The sequence below is a fragment of the Calypte anna genome, chromosome 6 (assembly GCF_003957555.1).
Source record: "Calypte anna isolate BGI_N300 chromosome 6, bCalAnn1_v1.p, whole genome shotgun sequence".
In the NCBI taxonomy this organism is placed as follows: Eukaryota; Metazoa; Chordata; class Aves; order Apodiformes; family Trochilidae; genus Calypte; species Calypte anna.
The window spans coordinates 23,477,671-23,497,141 of record NC_044252.1 but is presented as its reverse complement, the minus strand read 5'-3'; the positions used below and the strand labels follow the sequence as shown (position 1 = coordinate 23,497,141).

The following is a 19,471-nucleotide window of genomic DNA, read 5'->3' as shown; positions in this document are numbered from 1 at the left end:
CTGATATGCACTCTACTCTCCTGCCAGATCCCTCCAAGACAGCTGACACAGACAAAAAAATCTTGATAAATTTAACCACTGCTGGAGACTGATCTCATACATTTGCACTGATTTTTATTCCCCTCTTCAATGGTGTGTGTTAATACTTCACCTTTCATAAATTCATGTAAAATCTCAACTCCTTCCACTGTGACAGCATGAATAGCTTTGATAGTTTAACACATGTACACCACCTGTTTTGCTTTATCGCCCCTAACTGGGGTCTTTAAGGATTCTAATTGCATCTCCATTCTTCATGCAAGACTTTTCTTCCTGCTGAAACTTCCCTAGAACTAAGAGTCCCAGATGTGCCAAGGACCTCAGGGAGGAGAACCACACCCTTCATCAGGCACCTTCCTCTTTTTTTATTAAAGTGGCAGAAGAAATACTGTCTTAAATACTCAAAGTGTGAGTAGTGATAGGGGTTGTTCTTCCTAAATTCTGTCAAGAGCAGCATTCACTATTAAGAACAAGTTGTGGGTACAGACTAAAGTCTAATGAACCCTATCAACATTAAAAGGGTCTGTGCAATCTTCCTTTGAGATATGCAAGAAATTACTCCCTTATTAAGAATTATTAAGGAAATACCACCTATAAATAAAAACCTCCAACCATAATCAGAACCATTAAGGTATGACAAACAAGGAATGTGATTGTATACAAAAACCAATATTCATAGGAGGGAGAGCTGTAGAGTAGTTACACTATAGGTATCACTACACTCGATGAGCTATGATTTTAAGGAGAATAAAAGCAGACAGAAGTCACCACACTACATGCATAAGCCACCATGAGAAAATGAAGCAATTTCAAGTTAAGATTTAAAAAGAACGTTTAAAAATAAAGTATTTATTGGAAGCTAGATGAAACACTCAAGTTTTATTCATCTTTATCATGCTATATTTTCAGCACTCCCATGAGACAAGGCCTTGTTTTTCCTTAGTGGTTTGAAGAGAGGAAACATCTTGGCTCTTACATAAAGCAGGAAAGTAAACAGATATTGGTTGCAGTTTTCTTCCCTTCTATAATCTCAGGCTGTGGCAGAATGCTGAAGAGACACCTTCCACGAAGACAACTGTCTTGGCCAGTATTTGCAAACAGGTGTGTCATGGCACATCTCCCTCCATAATAAAAATTAAAACTACTGAGAACATCTCATTGCAGCTTCAGAATGTCAACCACATGAAAATTAGTTACCTTAACTTGCAAAATGCTCTTATTAACCCACTGGCAGCAGGAAGGTATTTGCAAAATGAGAATGGATCTATGAACAAAGAACTGAACTCCCCTTCACAGAAATAACAACTGGATTAATTTCAAGACAAGTAAACTTGCAATGACTAATGAAAGAATGTACTGCCTTCCACCTGTTAAATATGACTTCATTTATTTAAAAAAAAAATCAACTATTCACTGATCAAGTTACCAAGCCAGGTTTTCCAAACCAGCACAAGTTCAGGTTTTTTTCCATTAAGTAATACCTTTTACAGTGCCTGCTGTATCTAGTACTCAGCTTTACAAGTACATCCTATGAAAGCCTCCTAACCTCAAAGCATGAAGTCCACTGCTGATTTTCTTACATGTGAATAGAATTCATTCAGTCCTTTGTACTTAGAGATGTTTGTAAATGAAAGCTTTGCACCTGGAGATTATGCATCTACAAAATCTTCTTCTGTTCGGCTGTAGTGCAATAATTGGTCTTCTAATCCAAAAGAATCTATCAGATGAGTGAGACTCACTTTCTTGCCATCTGCAGAAAAGGCTGACTGTAGTTCATATAGCATCAGCTGGGTACTGCTTCTCCATTTCACTATCAAAGCCTGCAGTTCAGACAGGTTGTTCTGAAATAAGGACAATGCAAAAACAATTTTGTCATGTTCTGAAATGTGGGTTTTTTTGATACGTTGCTAATCTACGCTGATGAAATGCCTCAAACTGACAATACATAACACACACAAAAAAGTCAGTCAGTATTGTTGCTTAAACTGATAAATGAGGATTAAACTACGAAAGGATGATTTTAAAGCGCTCTTTCAGAGGTTCACCTCACCTTAGATCTGTACATCTTCACCATTTTGAGCCTTCGAAGTAGTTCTTCCTTCTCTTGCACTTGTTTCACCAGCCTTACTTTTTCTTCTAGGGACTGCTGCAGATTAAAACTCGCCTGCAGCAAATGAGAGTTCTCTACTGATCCATAGAGATCATTTGCCTGCAAAGAACTCTTGAAAGATGTATGTCCAGTTCCATTTCCATCCAGGTTTTCAGAACCATCTTGTAATCTGGAACAATCTGTAGCTGTCTTTGACATACACCCTTTGTCAGCACCAGCACTGTCTTTTTCTTCAGTATCTACTTTGAGCCGCTTTGCCACTGTAAAATTAGCATTAAACGAACGTCTCGTTTTCCTTAATCGCTCCCTCAGAGCTGCACTCATTGGCTAAAAAGAACAAGCAAAAAACAAAGCAAAAACACCCAGAAAGATCAGAGTAATCTAATATTTTGATCAAATTTCAAAGAACTGCTTACCCTGGTTCTTACTTACATAGAATACACCATATATGCAATGATCATTGTAAAACCAGACTTCCTAATTCTCACTATAGCTTTCATAAAGTTAACTTCTTCTTTCCACGTGGGTTTGCACACAGAGCTGCACGATATGGAAGGATATACCTCCACATTTCCTAAGGACAAATCCCATATTCCATCTTCAGAAAACTGAAGGTAACAAATTAAAGACAAAATAATCAACAATAAAACCCACCACAAACCCTAAAAAGTATTTAAATTTACTAGCATGGCTTTTGGGGTTTACTGCTCCACAATTTTGTATCCATAGCAAACATCTGCATATTCAGAGCAAATTACACCAAGCATATTCCTCACCTGGACATCTTTGTAGCTATAGGTATAAACTACTTACCCAACAAACAGTATCTCAGTGACTTCTGACTACTTGATGATTTCACTAGCATTTTTGTTACATCAGAAGAGTCACACCACTGGAAAAACAGTGAGTTTCATACCTGTTTCCCTGAACTAGGCCCCTGTGGAGCTGCTGTCCCAGAATCCTTTGGAGTATTGCACAAAGATGTCATTTTATCAAGCACTGGTTCTTCCATCTTGAGATGGGTATTAGTTTCTGTTAAAAGGCAGAATGAGTTATTTATGGTGCCATTTTCACCTGATTACAATGAGCCATGTGGCTGCAGAAATGAGTGAGAAGCTCTAATCAGAAATACTAAGGCTTATTTTCTAATTGAGTTAAAAAAGACAATCAAGTAAGTTACACAACTGTTTCATGTGGTCATTAGCATCTTCCTTTACAAGAGTATGAATGACACAACTAACTAGTACAAAGCATCTTACTATGAATTTGTAATTATTTTCTTCCTCACTCATAAAGCTCTACTGAATTTTTTCTTAAAAAGATGAAAAAATTATGAAAGCCTTGCAAATATTCTCCACTATATTCTCCATTCATTTTTTTTAATACCCACCTTCAAGTGTTTTAAGAGAGCAAGACAACTTATAAAGCACTTAAACCCACTGCAGTGTGTCTATAAATCCAAAGTCAGATCCTGCAACACTAAAGTCATTGAAAAAGCTCAGTTTAAACAAACTATATTTTCATAACCTGAATGACCCTTGGTGCCTGTCTAACTCAAGAGAGTAATCCTTACTGAGCCAGTCTATACAGAATTAGTCCTTTCCTGTAACTGCATCTCAAATATTGATAAAACATTTGTTGAGAGTCTCAAGATTTTTATTGTCCACATGTATAAACAACTAATCTTTTCTATAAAGCAATATAATAGTGTAGCCAGGTCTGAAAATATTATCACTATCTCATTTGATCCTGATGGGGATGATGCTAACAATGTAATAACTTACACAAATAGAACTTTATATTAATAGTAAGCATCCCTAGTTTCTTAATTGAAATTATGTCATACCTCTCAATAGGTACAAACTTCAAATTGATTTGGGAGTATTTAAATTAGTTTAGCACTTGTGAACCACAGGTTCTGAAAACTTTGTGCTGAAAACACTTTTCTGGAACAGTGCTAGAAATGCTGAGTTATGCTCCTGTTTACCCATAAATTGCTATTAGGAGCTTCCAAACAGAAGCCTCTTCAATATAAAATCCTGCAAACAGTCACTAGGCAACACACAACTGGCACAAGGGAACCTCTCCAGAGAGTAAGTACACTGAAGTCTTCATATACCAAATATTTACCAATCCAGCAACCCTGGCCTTTCTGCTTCTATACTAAAGGATGCAGGTCCTCACTTATCTTGCAAGTCAACACTCCCCCCGGTAGTTAAAAATTCACCAAAATGTACTGTATTTAAAAACAAAACAACTCCAGAGTTAGTAAAGAAAGTCTAGTTAATTGGGTATTTTAGCAATCTATGAATTAAACAAGAAAACCCCATTAAATATACAAGTTGTAACTATTATTAGGCAAGAGCCTAGAAAAGCTACATCATGCCTAAGTAGACAGTATGTCACAAACATATCCTAGTAAGCAGCAAAATAACTTCAAACCTAAGATCTAGCTTCAACAAAAAGCTCAACTCAATAGAAAAAAAAAAAGTGATTCTCTGTCCTTACATACTAATGCAGATTATTTGTCTTCAAACGACCATTATAACAATAAGTACTTTCTCCAAGTGTTCACTAATGCTTAGTTTAAGTTTCTTTTTGGCAGCACATTCACGTAGATCTCCTGCACTCTAGAAATTCTTTCCCAAGATCCTAGCCTAAGAATCCTTTAAGATTTCAAGCAGTGATGCTACTTATCTCACAGAAATTTAATTCTGTTTAACAAGTAAGGAAAACCTGGGCTACTATGGGGAAAGATAATCTTGCACTTCACTATTTGCTTGATTTTGCACTTTGTAAGTGCCTGCCGCTATATGCCGCGGTTTTCTGCAGATCGCTACACCTCTATTAACACTCAATAACAATTTTTCCCTAGGTACTTTTCAACCCTACAGAGAAGCGGGAAGAAGGCTGAGCAGCCCCGAAGCAGAGCCGCAGACCTGGGGAGCTCTTTCTGAGGCGATGCCCTCTGCAGAGCCAAGAGGCACCCCGGAGGCGGACACAGCAGCGATCCGGACGCATTCACCCTCCAGGGCAGTGGAATGAGGGGAAACGCCTCAGGCACCACCCGGCCTAAATGGGGCCTGGCTCAGCACTGGGACCCAGCTGGGCCAGAACTGGGGCCGCTGGGTCAAGGAAAGAAACAGCCCCCCAGGACCCTCTGCCCCACACCACTACGCGGTAGGGAACAGAACCCGCTCTGCAGGGAAAAGAGCCAAGTGGAAAGATCCCTTCCCCCCGCGCCATCCCCTCACCGGCAGCAGCTCCAAGTTTCCAGCTCCCAGCCCCACGTTCCCATTTCCCGCTGCCCGGGAAAGGGGCGGTGCGCGGGGGGTGTCAGCACTGCGCCTGCGCGCGCGGCTCTGCCCTCCCCCCGGCGCGAGCTCCTCTGGGCTGGACCGCAATGTGAGGCGGGCGGGCACGCGAAGTTCCTTTCTGTGGGCGGGCCGGCGGGCGGTAAATGCTGCTTGGGCAGCAAATGATGGCTGGGCGCTGCTGCCGCGAAGGTGACGGGATGAGCAGGGCGGGGGGAGGAGACCCCAGCGAGGGACAACCCTGGGGATCTTGCATACGCTGCTTTCGGAGTTGGACACGCTGGGTTAGGCTGCTGTGTCCCTTAAGGCAGCGCGGGCCTGCCACCTCACCGCTGGGCTTACCCCAAGGCCAGGCAGTGTCCTCCGGCAAGGCTCCCCTCATCAGGGAGGGGACGCCAGCCTCTACACAAAGGGGTCACTGACAGGAGTGGCCGGGCAGTCCCAGGACTAACCCTTCGGCAGAGCCAAGGGAACCACAATGCCCCTTCAAGGCACCCGTCACCTCTGAGTCAGGAACTCTCCTCACAAAAGTGGAAAAATGTCCCAAGGAATGCACAGGGAGAAGTGTAACCCGACCAGAGCTGTCTTGCTTTTGATAGAAAGAGAAAGAAGTGAAAATGAAGAAACTTGACTGGAAAAGCAGGCAGGTTGATTGTGATTGTAACAAGGAGCAGCCCCAGCTGTAGTTGCAGTCACTTAGAGCAGGATTAGTGCCCCGCTGCTCAAAGGCACTGTTGAAGCAAACATGATTTCTGTTTCTTGCTCAGCAAATTCCCTTCCATGCTGCAGACCTGGCTTGCCCATGGGGATTGGGCTGATTCCAATGGGATGAGGTGCAACAAAGCCAAGTGCCCGGTCCTGCACTTTGGCCACCACAACCCCATGGGGAGCTCCAGGCTGGGCACAGAGTGGCTGAGAGCAGCCAGGCAGAAAGGGACCTGAGAGTTTGGGTTGACAGGAAGCTGAACCTGAGCCAGCAGTGTGCCCAGGTGGCCAAGAAGGCCAATGGCATCCTGGCCTGTATCAGGAACAGTGTGGCCAACAGGCCCAGGGAAGGGATTCTGCCCTTGTACTCAGCGCTGGTGACACTACACCTTGAGTCCTGTGTCCAGTTCTGGGCCCCTCAGTCCAGGGAGGAGATTGAGGTGCTGGAGCAGGTCCAGAGAAGAGCAAGGAGGCTGTGAAGGGATGCAGCACAAGTCCTGTGAGGAAGGGCTGAGGGAGCTGGGGTTGGAGAAGAGGAGGCTCGGGGGTTACCTCATCACTCTCTCCAACTCCCTGAAAGGAGGTTGGAGCCAGGGGGGGGTCAGTCCCTTCTCCCAAGTAGCTACCAGTAAGACAAGAGGGTATGGACTTAAGCTCTGTCAGGGGAGGTTTAGGTTAGATATTAGGAAAAAATTCTTCACAGAGAGGGTATTCAGACATTGGAATGGGCTGCCAGGGAGGTGGTGGATTCTCTGTCCCTGGACATTTTTAAAAAGAGACTGATGTGACACCCAGTGCCATGGTCTGGTTACCACAGTGGTAGTGGATTAAGTGTTGGACTTGAGAGGGCCTTCCCAACTTGGATGGTTCTGTGATTATCTGATTTACTTGTCTCAAAAAATGAATAGTACACAAATATTTTTTAGAATCAGAATGTTCAAGGTTGGAAGGGACCTTAAAGATCATCCAGCTCCAAACCCCCTGCTATGGGCAGGGACACCTACCACTAGATCAGGTTGCTCAGAGCCCTTAAAAACTTCCAGGGATGGGGCTTCCACCACTTCTCTGGGCAACCTGTGCCAGTGTCTGACCACCCTCATGGTGAAGAACTTCCTAACTTCCAATCTAAATCTACCCTCCTCTAGTTGGAATCTGTTCCCCTTGGTCCTATCACTACTGACATCCCAAAAAGTCCTTCACCAGCTTTCTTGTAGCCCCTTCAGATACTGGAAGGCTACAATAAGGTCTCCTCAGAGCCTTCTCTTGTCCAAACTGAGAGGTGCTCTAGCACTCTCATAATCCTTGTGGTCCTTCTTTGGACACACTCCAGCATGTCCATTTCCCTCCCACAGTAGGGGCTCCAGAACTGGACTCAGTACTCCATTTTTTCCAGTATAACTGTAAGGACTGAGAAAATCAGCTATGGAAGCCATAATGGTGACAGATCCCAGCACACAGGGAAGATGGGTCACTGGTTCCTCCAGCACTGCCCATGCTGAACTGCTCCATGCTGTGCATCAAGGCTTCACACAGCTGAGGTGAGTGTCGCATGTGGAATACACACACACTCTCATTGATCATGCTTGTAACTTGGGTAGCAGAAATGTGTTGATTTCCTGCCTGGTTCCTTCTCACAACCACAGGATGGTGCGCGATTTTCTCTTCGCTTTGTTTAGCTCTGGTCTGTATTGAGACAAGGTACACTCTTGCACTGATAGGTGAGTAAACACTGAATGTAGGTGTGATATGTGCTATGCTTTTGACCTGAAGTATGCTTAGATTCACTCACTTTAAGTAGAATTTCTCAGGGATGTTAGCAACCTTTTTTTTTTTTTTTTTCTCCTACAGTAAAAAGTATCTTAGAATTCAAAGTCCATCTAGAACAACTCACTTTGGGAAATCTGAGAACTTGGAGCCTTTCAATTACTTCTTTTGTAGGAGTTGAATACCTACGGGTTTAATTGATTTAGAAATAGTGTTATTAGTAGCAAATGTGGGAAGGATTGTCTGACTAACTTCTGTGGTCCATTATAGGCATCCAGCAAAAAAATTTCACAAGATACCTTAATTGTTGAGGTAGTTTGGAGATGTTTTTTGAACCCATCCATTTTTTACTTTCCTTTTTTAATACCTGCAGCTAATTTAGTCATAAGTATGTTTTTTAATATGTTAATTTTCTCCTGAGTGCACCAGTAAAAGTGCTAATAGAACTGCTGGAAACTTAGCAAGTGAGTTGTTTCTCAAATACACTGGGGCTTTGAGATGGAATGTCTTCAAGTTCACAACTTATTTCCTTCTGTCTCAGGAATCCTTGCTTTAAATTACTCATGCTCTGTTGTACAGACATGTTAACAGTTGAGTTGCACAAGAACAACAAAGTTTGAGATTTTAGATCATATGCCAGGTGAGATTCCAGTAAGACTTTACAAGAACATAACACACAAAAAAGTCATCCTCTGCATTATCATTGCTAGTTTATTACAGCAACGCCCACATGCCCCACCCCAAATGAGGATTACAGTCTGCTTGTGACTGTGAATATAGAAAGATCGTTCCACACAGTGGCTTTATTTGTTTAATGTACTGTACGTAGATTGGAAAAAAGGAAATATCACCAGTATTCACTGATGGGTAATCACTCGAAGAAGAGATCCTGTTTCAGTTTGGTATGAAGTGTCTAGCAGTGTTTACCACATTTATCTATTTGTTGACTTGGCATTTACACATAGAAATGCAGAAACATAACTTATCCAAGCTCTGGCAAGAGGCCCCTGGTGGAGGTGGGAACTAGAGTGCCATCAGTGACTCTCCAGTACTTTTATTGTGGCAACCCAGCAGTGATGGGTATTATTTTACCTGCAACTTAGTGATGGCAAACAGGAGTCAGACTAGAGCCTTCCACTGAAAAGGTATGTATCTGTTTCCTTGAGGAAAAGAGATTATCCATGTGTTACTACTGATACGGGCATGTTTATAGCACGCTGTGGAGTGTTTCTCATACTATTCAGCTAAGCTCACCAGTATGTGCACACAGGTAGCAAGTTAATTGCAATAGTATTTATGAAATGCTATAATGTTTGATTATTTTTTTAAATTCCTTTTGTGATCAGGATAACTTGTAGTAAGCAAAATAAAAGAAAAAAATGCATAGGAAATTTTGTTTTGGGTGATAGGATTAGAGTTCTAATTGCCAAACACATTACTTCCCTTCAGAAAAACTTGTTTCCTCAAAGAACCAGAAGGAAAATGTGCTGTCTGATTTTATTTCCTTTGATGTTTCTGTGATGACATTTTAGTGACAGGATTTTTTTCAGCTTAAAGCAGTATGCACAATTGAGAGATATTCTCCATGTATCATCTCTTTCATTAATCTTGTATTACCAGGGAAGCACAAGGACTCACTCATCAGCACTGACAGGACAGGAATATATTTAATTCTCCTGTGGCCACTATCTGTAGTAGCAAAGCCAAAGTGAGAGTAATGGTAAAGGATGCTGACTTTGGGTTTAGAGATTTGAGTTTGACCTTTATGGGTTCTCTTCCAGAGTGCCAGAGCATCACAAAGCTTCCCATTTAACAGCTTGCTGGACACAATGGCCTGGCTTTTTATCCTTAAGCATTGCCAGTGAGTAACTGAGATGTTAGTCATCATACTAAGTCTTGAAACACGTTACCCCCTTCTCCCAGGATCAGTTAGGCTTGTTTAAAGCCAAATGATGTATCCTGACACATGAAGTTTACTCTGCAGTGTCTGCATATTCCCTCTCGCTGGAGGCATGAGGGTGGAGTGTTTTTGTGTGCCTAACCATTAACTGCTACAGAGATTTTTTAAAATTCTACCCACTTCATCATGGGCCTAGGGCTGTGTTTTTGCTGGCTGCAATTCACTTCTCAGAAAAATGTTCAGACTTGCTTATAGCCATGTAAATATATCAAGGGAAGGACTTTATAAACCAGATACCTGGAATAAAACTAGTTTGCTACAACAAAACCTTTCATTGGGAGATAGATTCTGCTCTCATAATAGTGCAAATGGCCATTAATTACAGAGAAGTCAGTAGAATGACATGAAACTAAAAAAAAATTGTATAATTTTGTTGTCTTTTCTTATTCCTTATTTTTTACTTCAATTTTCAAGGTAATTTATTGTAGCTGAGAGGCACTGCAATTTGCTGTTAACAAAAGATAGCAACAAAAGCCAGCTGAGATGGGCTTTGCAGTCCTCGCTCCTGCATGTGCAAGTGAGGCAGAAGTGCTAATAAAGCAAGAAGGTGAGGCAGGGTGCTAATAAAAGGGGAACAGCATAAGACTGTCTCTTATTTTTTGTCTGCTTTTGGGATTTTCTCTGATCTTGTCATGACAAAAATTGCAGTTTGAAGTCTTTACAAGACTGTAGCAGACAAAGGAAACAATAAACAGACCTTCAGTGTTCTTTGATGGAGAAATGATTGATCATTTTTAAAAAGAAAATTCAAGCCCTTAAATCTGAGTTCTTGCCCAAACTAGTCCCTGGTACAGCTTTTGTCATCTGTGATGGCCTGAACATATTTTTATGTTAAAGGTATTTGGATTGTAGTGGAGCTTGAAGAGTGGTTTCATTTTCTTACATACTTAATACAGAAGTTCACTTTCTGCTGTGTGCACATAACTCAGGATGCTCCATGCTACTGCAATTGGTTAAGCTGGAAAGTGGACACAGTTTATTTGCTAGTGCGGATGAGCCAGTCTGAAGGCAGTTACCCACAGTCCATAGGCCTTGAGTGGAACCACTGTATTAAACTGGGGTACCAAACATCTCATCCAGTGAGAGAGTAAGTACCAATGCAGATGCACACCTTACCTTCTTCCTGGACTCCTGGGGTTTTCACTTTTGCTCGTAGTGTAGACATGAATGGCTGGTGTCCATCATCACTTCAGGAACATCCCTGGTTATAATTTTTAGAACAAATAACCACTCTACCTAGCACACCTCTTTCGCTACTGAACTGCAGCATCAGCAAGTAGGATTTAAAAATACACTTCCAGTGATTAAGAAACAAATCAGGTCATTTGCCTGAGACAAGAGAAAGCCTCGTAAAGTAAAAACATAGAGTTCTTTTCCTAAGGATGAGTTATATTTGTGGAGTTTTTTTCTGACAATAAAGTAGTGTCTAGAGGTCTGAGATTTCAGTGTGGTAATGTTGACAGGCACTGACCACACTTAAATTGCAAACCAGGCTCACAGGTTAATACACTGGGAGCTGGCTTAAAGCTCTTTACTGTTTTCCTGGTCATATAGTTAGTAACTTACATAACTTTTGAAGACTGCATAATGGTTGTGTTATGAGGGATATGTCTATGTTTTATTTGTAGAAACAAAATTACACCTCAAAGGACAGAATTGTGAGGCAGGCAGTTCAAGAACTGTGAACAAGTATGCAACTCTTACTTTTTAATATGAAGGTTGAAGCAAATTCTTTAAAAGACAAAAAAATTAAGGTACTCACAGACAATGGATGGGTAATAGATAAATACTTGTATATCACCTGTTCTCTCAAAATATGGGGAGGACAACAAGAGTATCTTCTTTGTCATTTACTGCAAATAAAATGGGCAATGATGCTTTTCAACTTTTTTTAATTTCTTCAGTAAAACATGCTACTTACATCAGTTGTGGGTGACTCCAAAATGGGTATTTCATGTTTGTAAGCTATATTGCTTTTGTTCCAAATATTTCCAAAGTAATCTCAGTGCATATTTTCTATTCATGTTCATATCTGAAATAACTCTATTTTGAGTCCCTTTCTCTGCATAACCATATGGAAAGAGCTTTACTGTTGAATGTGTAATATTTTCATACAGCCTCAATGGGTTTGAAGTGATTGTTCTTACCTTGATTTTGCCACTGTCATATTGCCTTACTGTAGAAGGGCAGCATAGCCCCTGTGACATTTGAAGTCATAGAGAAAGTTCCTACAGAACTGAAAGGGAGCAGAAATATGCTGTCCTGATGGAAGGTAGTAGAAATGTGACATATGGAGTGAGCTAATGGTATAATTTCATGTAGTTCTGAGATACTGGAATTGGTGCTGACTGTTAGCGTAAGTGTCTCACACTGTGTTTAATGTGTGAATAGGCAACCTGCCTCCTTCTCAACAAATTAAGGAAACTGTATTTTGAGTGAAGAACATTTGTCTTAAACAGAGTTCAGGAATGCTGAACTGATGCTAAGTGAAAAAAAGAAAATTCTTTGCTGTTCCAGGTTAGCGAGTTAGCAAGTTCTACTTGAACTGGAAACATTTTCCTACTGCTAGTCCAGGTAGCTTTGAGGGTGTGTCCTGGCATCAGTGGCATCTATCACACATACTGATAGTCACTGAACAAGCTCTTTTTGCCATCAGCCTCTTTGATGACACCCATGGCATGCCATTGAAAGTGACACTTCTGCAAGTGGAAATCTCCCAGTAGATTCACAGCTCAAAGAAGAGTTACTCTGTTTTTAGTGTTTTAAATTTTTGTGCATTTTTCCCTTCAGTTCATTACAAGGGGCTTATGGGTTACATATGCCACAATAAGCTACTTCATCATTGCTAAGTGGTTGGTGGTAACATGACACATGGGTATGCATTGACAAGTTTTCTCTTGAGAGGCTCCACGGGACTTAGATCAGCCGATAGATCATCCTGGAATTTTAGCTGGCATATACTCTACCTCTTCTTGGGTTTGTGAAATCCAGCATGACTAACCTTAAGACCTTAACCTTAAAACAATGTCATCATTGATTTCTGGATAGGAAGTCCTATGTGGGATTAATTTTTCTAAGATCAACCGTGCACAAATGAGTGTACTCTACTTAATCATGTGTGACACATGGGTACAGAGAATAATGAAGAATATCATCATCTGCTCCATGCAGTTTATTTTGCTTGGTATCTTATTTCTTTTCCATTTTGGTGAGGAATTCTGAGTCAGAATTTGTTTTTCCCTAAAGCTGGATTCTCACTTTCTAAAATCAAGCCTAGAGGATGTTTAAACTACCTCTGGTCTAACACTTCCTTGTGTTGAAATGACTGAGCATTTAAAATGTGGGGAGTCAAGCTCCATACCCTGAAGTCACTGTGGTAAACTCTACTGCTACTATTAATTATGGTCATACTTATTTTTGAAAAGGCAAAGCCATGTAGGCCAATTTCATCTTTAGCTTAAGGATTTCGCAAGAATTGATGATTTTATATCAGCAGCTACTTTCATGTGATTAATTTGTAAGCATTTTGTTCATCTGAATAATGTGGGTAGAAGAAAGGTAGGAAAAATGGGAAAAGAATAAATGCTCCTCAAGTGCTCTTTGTGGAAAGAAACTAAGTGGTAGATGCAGCTTTCTTCAGTTTTTGTCCTAATAAAGATGTAACTGGAATGAATGCAGCTGCAGTCTATGATTCCCTTTACATTCATGCCCCACAAATGCAACCATGTTTGAACTGATGCTCTAACTGATTTAACTGTGACTTACTGTTCATCACCTCAGGCAAAGGAATCCCAAGAGGTGGTCACCAAATCAGGAAGCTGTTTTGTAAAGAGTTTGGTATGTGTTGAAATCAGAGCATCTTTAGAATATATTCGACAAATGAATGTTGACTGTGTTGACAGATCCTAAGTAAAGTATTAAAAAATTACATTGAAGGAACACTCTTAGCATACTCTTCTTTAAAATACCACAACCTAGAACAACCACTCAAAGTTATCCCAGCAGTACCTGGATAGTTGACATAGAATATTCTGTCAATACTTCCCATGCCCACAAGTACATTACAAAGAATTCTCTTGAATTTGATCATGTGCTTGTTTATTGCTAAGTTGTTTATATATTGGGGCCTGTACATCCTGATTTTTTACTGTACACCTACTTGTATTGCTTTTAGATGCTGTGTTTATTTCACTAGTTTGTTATTGTTTTGTTGTGCAGACACTTTGTGTTTGCTTTAGGAAAAGCTGAAGGATTGTACTGACACTGCAAATAGCTGCAGTAAACAGAACAGAAGTACAAGCATGTAATTCTAATAGCTACTTTAACAACAACCCAACCATTGCTCACTGACCTCCCTCCTGTGAGCTGACAGCTCCAAACTCTCATAATTGCTTGATCTCTGTTCTGTCTTCTTCCCACTCGGCTTCTGTTTTCCAAAGTTTTCATTGTAGTATTTTATATGTGTGTATTGGCATATTGATTTCTGTATTATTTGCTTGACTGCATAAACTTTGTGTGCATTGGCTGCCACAGGTGCTATTTTTTCTTCCACATCTTGTGTACTCAAATGGAAGATATTGAACCTCTGTTGGTAAGGGTGGGGATATATATGGGTATCAGTGTCTTAGGTATTTGGCACACTGTTTATTGGCAAAAGAACTTGTTTCTAGACATGTTAAGAACACTGGTTTCATATATATACATTGTTCGTGCCCATACTGCTAAGGAAATACCTTATAACCCTGTATATTGAACACTGCCTTTTGGTCAGGTGGGTGAGGTTGCCAGCAATTTGGCACTGATTGTCCTTCAATAGCAAAATATGGTACTTTTACTTGCAGTTACATGTTTAAAGACATCTTCAAAACAGCCAAATTGTTATTATCAAAACAGTAATTTACTGAAGTGTCATGCAATTAAACTGGACCAGCATGTGTTTGACAGCCTTGGGCAATGTTAGAAAGTCCTCAGTTCAGCACAGTACTTAAATGTGCATGTGGCTTTGAGCATGTACATAGTCCCTATGTAGGCAGTGATCAGAGGTCTGAGGAAAGCTGCAGGAACAGGAAAAGCTTAGTCTGCTGTAGAAAACTGTAATAGCATGTATGACAACAGCATTCAAATACGTAAGAGGCAGTGGCAAGGAAGGAGATTATTTATATGGAGAATGGAAGAGAGGAAGTGATCTCCATCTGAAGCAGGAGATGTTATAACTTTAAAACAGCAAATTTTAACAGCAAGCATGGTGAGATATGGACCAGATCACCTCAGGAGGCTTTGAAACCTCATGAAAAATTTAAGAAGTCTTTAAAAGAAAAAAACTCTTTCAAGAACAATTAAGGTTGAGCTGTGTAGCTCTTGGACAGAGAGATGGACAAGATAGCTAATTGAAGGCCTTTTGAATCTTGTTTTCTACAGTATGTGCTTAAAATTACACATGTACATTAAAAATAAATTTATAAAAGCTCTCACAGTATTCTTCTCCATAGGCTCAGTCAAATGCTCTGTGAGAAGGAGGAGCAGTCCCTGTCAGTACCTCACCTTTACAAAAGAAACTGGATTCCATGAACTAAATGTACCAAACTTCACAAAAACACACAGTGCCAAATCTTCACTTCAGACCAACATATATGTCATGTTTTATCCATTATTTTTTTCTGGCTATCATACCTAACAGAACAGTTTTCTTAGTACAGATTTTTAATATTGGTGTAGGGGAAGGGGTTTATTTTTTCTGAACTCTTTAATTCATGCTGGAAACTAAAAACATCTTTGATACTGTGGTTACAAAGCCTTCAGCTGACAACTTTAATAATGGATGTTATTAAAGTATAATGCAAAGAGCAGTTCCTTTACAAGTACTGAGTAAGGAAGGCAGCTGCTGTGACAGGCATCTGGCAACTCTGTGATAACAATTAATATACCCAGGAAGATCCATTTCAGCAGGAACAACTGAAATACATGACATATGGAGTGAGGAAGAGCCCAAGGTGCCTTGATTTTGATAAGACAAGACAGTGTGTTATCACAGGTCTCACAAGCTGAACTTCTGATGGGGGCAAAGTAATGAGAATCTGAATTGCTTTGGAATAAAAAGTTTAAATAACAACTAAGCTCCCAGCCAGTCATCTTGCTTAGAAGAGACACACAACAGACCTGGCTTTTGGGAAAGGCAATACTTTTGTGCTTTGTATAAGAAATGGGATTTTTCAAGCAGAGACATGAAAATAGAGATGGGCGCAGTCAGAAGGTTCAGAGCCAAGTCAGGAAAACTGCCAGGAACTGGAAGCAGGGTCTACTTAAATAGCTTGGATCCAAATTATGAGCATTCACTTGCAAATGCCTTACTCAGAACTATTTAGAATATAATCTTGTCTGAAGCCAGTGTTTGATCCCTGGTACAAGCTGAGAACAGAAAGCTTCTTTTTTTCCCATGGCTCTGCCCTACCAGCTGAGCAGCTGGAGCACAGTTTACTTGCCATCATGCCACTCTTTTACTTTTGATTTTAGGTACATTCTTGGAACTGAAGAGGAGCTGGTTTGTAAAATGAGATCCTTTTGCAGACAACATTGTGTGTAGGAGTGATAGAATCACTAATGGCTGTAACTCAGGAGAGCAAGGAGTAAAAGAGTAACTTTAAGCCTAGGAGCCATATTATGTGGAGGCTTTTTAGGTAAAGCCAGCTACTGATCATTAGCTTTCTCTAAGTATTTCTTCATTGTATTTTTCTTGCTTTACACATTACAACTGAAATTGTAATACTCACCTTCTGCAAAGATAGTGAGCTATTCCAGGAAAAACCCTCTCGTGCAAGGCTGTGTGACCCCAGCCAACTTAGGAGCATCTTGTCCTCACAGCCATCAGTGAAAGTAGTCAGCAGTTAAAATGAAGAAGCATTCCTTTTCCTTTTTTGCTGCACAGAAATATGAGTCCTGCTGAAAATAAAAACCTCCCAATCAGTTCTGGAATATTGGAGGGCTGGCTCTACAGTTGTCACCTTAACATTGTTATCTGGTTTGTAACAATGAGTTATAGATCAGTTAGATAAATTGTGGTAGATGCAGCTACTTGAAACATCTGGGTTGGGGATGAACTAACTGTAAGACAGGGCATGCATGAAAGAGCTGCATTTTGTCTATAGAAAATATTACTATTATTGTTCCTACTACTACAACACAAATAAACATGGGTAGGTATTCCACAAACTACATTGTACTTCTCTGTTCTTATGAAGCAGAAATAATTAATATCAAAGGAACACAGACCTTAACTGATCTGTTCTATTCTGGTTCATAAATCTTTGCTTTGTTTATCCTTCAACAAACAGTTGTTGGTTGGAATTAACTTATCACTTGTAGTTTTGTATGGTAAAGGTGTGTCTGACTAGAGATTTGCTTGCAGAAGCATAATCTCTAATGAAAAGTGGGAAACTTGGAGAGATGTGAGGAAATGGGAGCATAGAGAAAATAACCACAAATGGTGCTGAATCCTGCTTTTAATCCACTTAAGAAGAAAGCTGCAAACTAAAAGATGTTCTAGATTAAAGAACAGTGAGAGATTATAAAAGAGATTGAAAACCATTTGTTAATGAGCTGCCAGATATGACTTTTGACTTCTAAAATGTTGCTCAAATATTTACTTTCATTCTAACTATTGGTAAATGGTGTGTCTCTAACTACTGGGCAACTTCAGCCAGTTTTCAGCTTTTATGTATGTATAACTAACTTAGAGTCCAAGGAAAAAAAAAAAAGTGTGGGGACTGGTGTAACACTTTTATCTGTTTTTTACAAACGGCTCCTAAAGAAAAATGCTGAGTCTATATTGTGACTGCTCCCTGTGCCTCTGGTCTGTTATTCTGTCTTTGTGGAAGTTTGTGTGGTCAGAAAGAGTGTGCCAGGGTGTCAGATAGAGATGTGAAACTTGATCAAAATTACTGAAGTGCTGGCGTATCAAAATAGAAGAAAGTTCACAAATGCTGTAATTAATTTCAACACAGCAAGATATAGATGGAGGGCACTGTTAAAGAGATAATGAGTATTTATAAAAATCCACACAACACAACGGCATCTGAGGAAGGCAGACCTTGTACCTTTTTGGCCAAGGTCTTAAAAAAAAAAATCCAAATGTGGAAAAAATTTGGATCTCAATTTGAGTCAGACTCCAGCTCAGATTCAGACCTACTGAGTCCTTTAATTAGTCCTGTAATGCCTGGTTTTGATGTGTTCTTTTGCAGTCAAGGGTTGCTTATCATGACCTGCTATGGCATTTGTAGTTTTTATTACTCATGGCTGATAGTTGAAAACTTGTTGACTTTGGTTGTTCTATACAGAGAATCTAACATTGCCTTTGTTGAAGAACTGAAAGTGTAACATGTAATGATTCCATCTATCCACCTTATTCCATTTCCTAAGAAAATTGGTCTGTGAATTTGAACTGGCTTCATATTTTCATCATGTGTATTTAAGGCATATAATTAGAAGGAAAAGGATACTGTTCTGGTACTCAAATGATTTAGAACCTGTGGCCATGTCCATCTGAGCCTAATTTGTTGTTTTCTGTCATGAGTCTCCCATCCCTATGTTGGGGACAAAAACATTTGTCTTGCTTTCAGATCTATAAATCAAAGTTTCTGTGGATATGGTAACTGGGATATGAGCTCTTGGGTTGTATAGTAGAGATCTGATGGTGCATTTACTTGACTCAATGAAGTGAATGGCCTCCTAGAAGATCTCATTAAGGGTGGATTTTCTTGTTTTGTTTTTGTTTTTAAAAGGAAAGTTAAAATCTTAGCAGTTGTACATTAAAGCTTCAGGTATTTTATTTAAAAAATAGAAACACTGTACTCTAGGTTATATGAGAAGTTCTGTTTTGCAAATGAAGAGTAGCTCAAGATACAGTTTAAGTGAATAGGCCAAGGAAAGGTACTAAATTTGAAAAAAATCAGTGTAGCAGCTCACACAACTGTACTGCCAGTGACATGAATTGAATCACAGAGTCATAGAACCACAGAATGTCTTTGCTGGGAAGAGACCTGCAAGATCATCCAGTCCAACCTTTGACCAACACTGTAAGCTCACCGCTAAGAATTAACACCTTTCCTCCTGTGGCCAAAAAACTCTGGACTTACATTTCCATAGCTTCTTGCTAAAAAGCAAACAAGGCAAATTTGTGAAAGGAATAGAAAAAGGACAGTTAACATCTGTGTCTTGAAGAGGATACTTAGGAGTTCTTGAAGAGGGAAGAGAGAAAAAAATGGAGACATAATTTCTGTAACATAGGAGAATGTTTCCAATGAAGAGGCAACTCCAAAGTGCTGTTAGCTCTTCATGAGCCCCCCTCATTCTTTGCTACAATAATTTTTACAGTGTGAGAGAGAACTGTCTCCAAGGCAGTCTCCAACCTCAGCATGAGAATATACACAAAGCCTCCAGCTGCCACGTGAGGTGTAATCTGGAGAGTGATTTTACCAAGTATCTCATGTCCCATCTTGTGCTTGCAGTCCTGCAGATCAACAATCTCCCAGCCATGTGTGTCAGATTATAGTATTTTATGCCTCTGGAATGTATTTTCTAATAAAG

The 19,471-nt window shown here is 40.1% G+C and overlaps 1 protein-coding gene across 1 annotated transcript; it reads right to left on the bottom strand.

The window, feature by feature from the left end:
• Positions 1 to 1,688: 1,688 nt before the first annotated feature.
• Positions 1,689 to 5,478, bottom strand: SFR1 (SWI5 dependent homologous recombination repair protein 1). Its single transcript, XM_008490384.2, has 4 exons — positions 5,404 to 5,478; positions 3,066 to 3,181; positions 2,090 to 2,476; positions 1,689 to 1,880 (listed from the first exon to the last, which is right to left on the bottom strand). Exons 2-4 carry the CDS (start codon positions 3,159 to 3,161, stop codon positions 1,689 to 1,691), a joined length of 675 nt encoding a protein of 224 aa, XP_008488606.1. The 5' UTR covers positions 3,162 to 3,181; positions 5,404 to 5,478.
• Between the last annotated feature and the right edge of the window lie 13,993 nt (positions 5,479 to 19,471).

Bases quoted from the DNA above. Each gene is read 5' to 3' on its own strand.
- SFR1 (XM_008490384.2), bottom strand. From the start codon at position 3,161: ATGGAAGAACCAGTGCTTGATAAAATGACATCTTTGTGCAATACTCCA. The intron at 2,477-3,065 runs GTATGAAACTCA...TGTTCTTTTTAG, and splicing joins GGCCTAGTTCAGGGAAACAG to CCAATGAGTGCAGCTCTGAG. The intron at 1,881-2,089 runs GTGAGGTGAACC...TCCTTATTTCAG, and splicing joins TGAAGATGTACAGATCTAAG to AACAACCTGTCTGAACTGCA.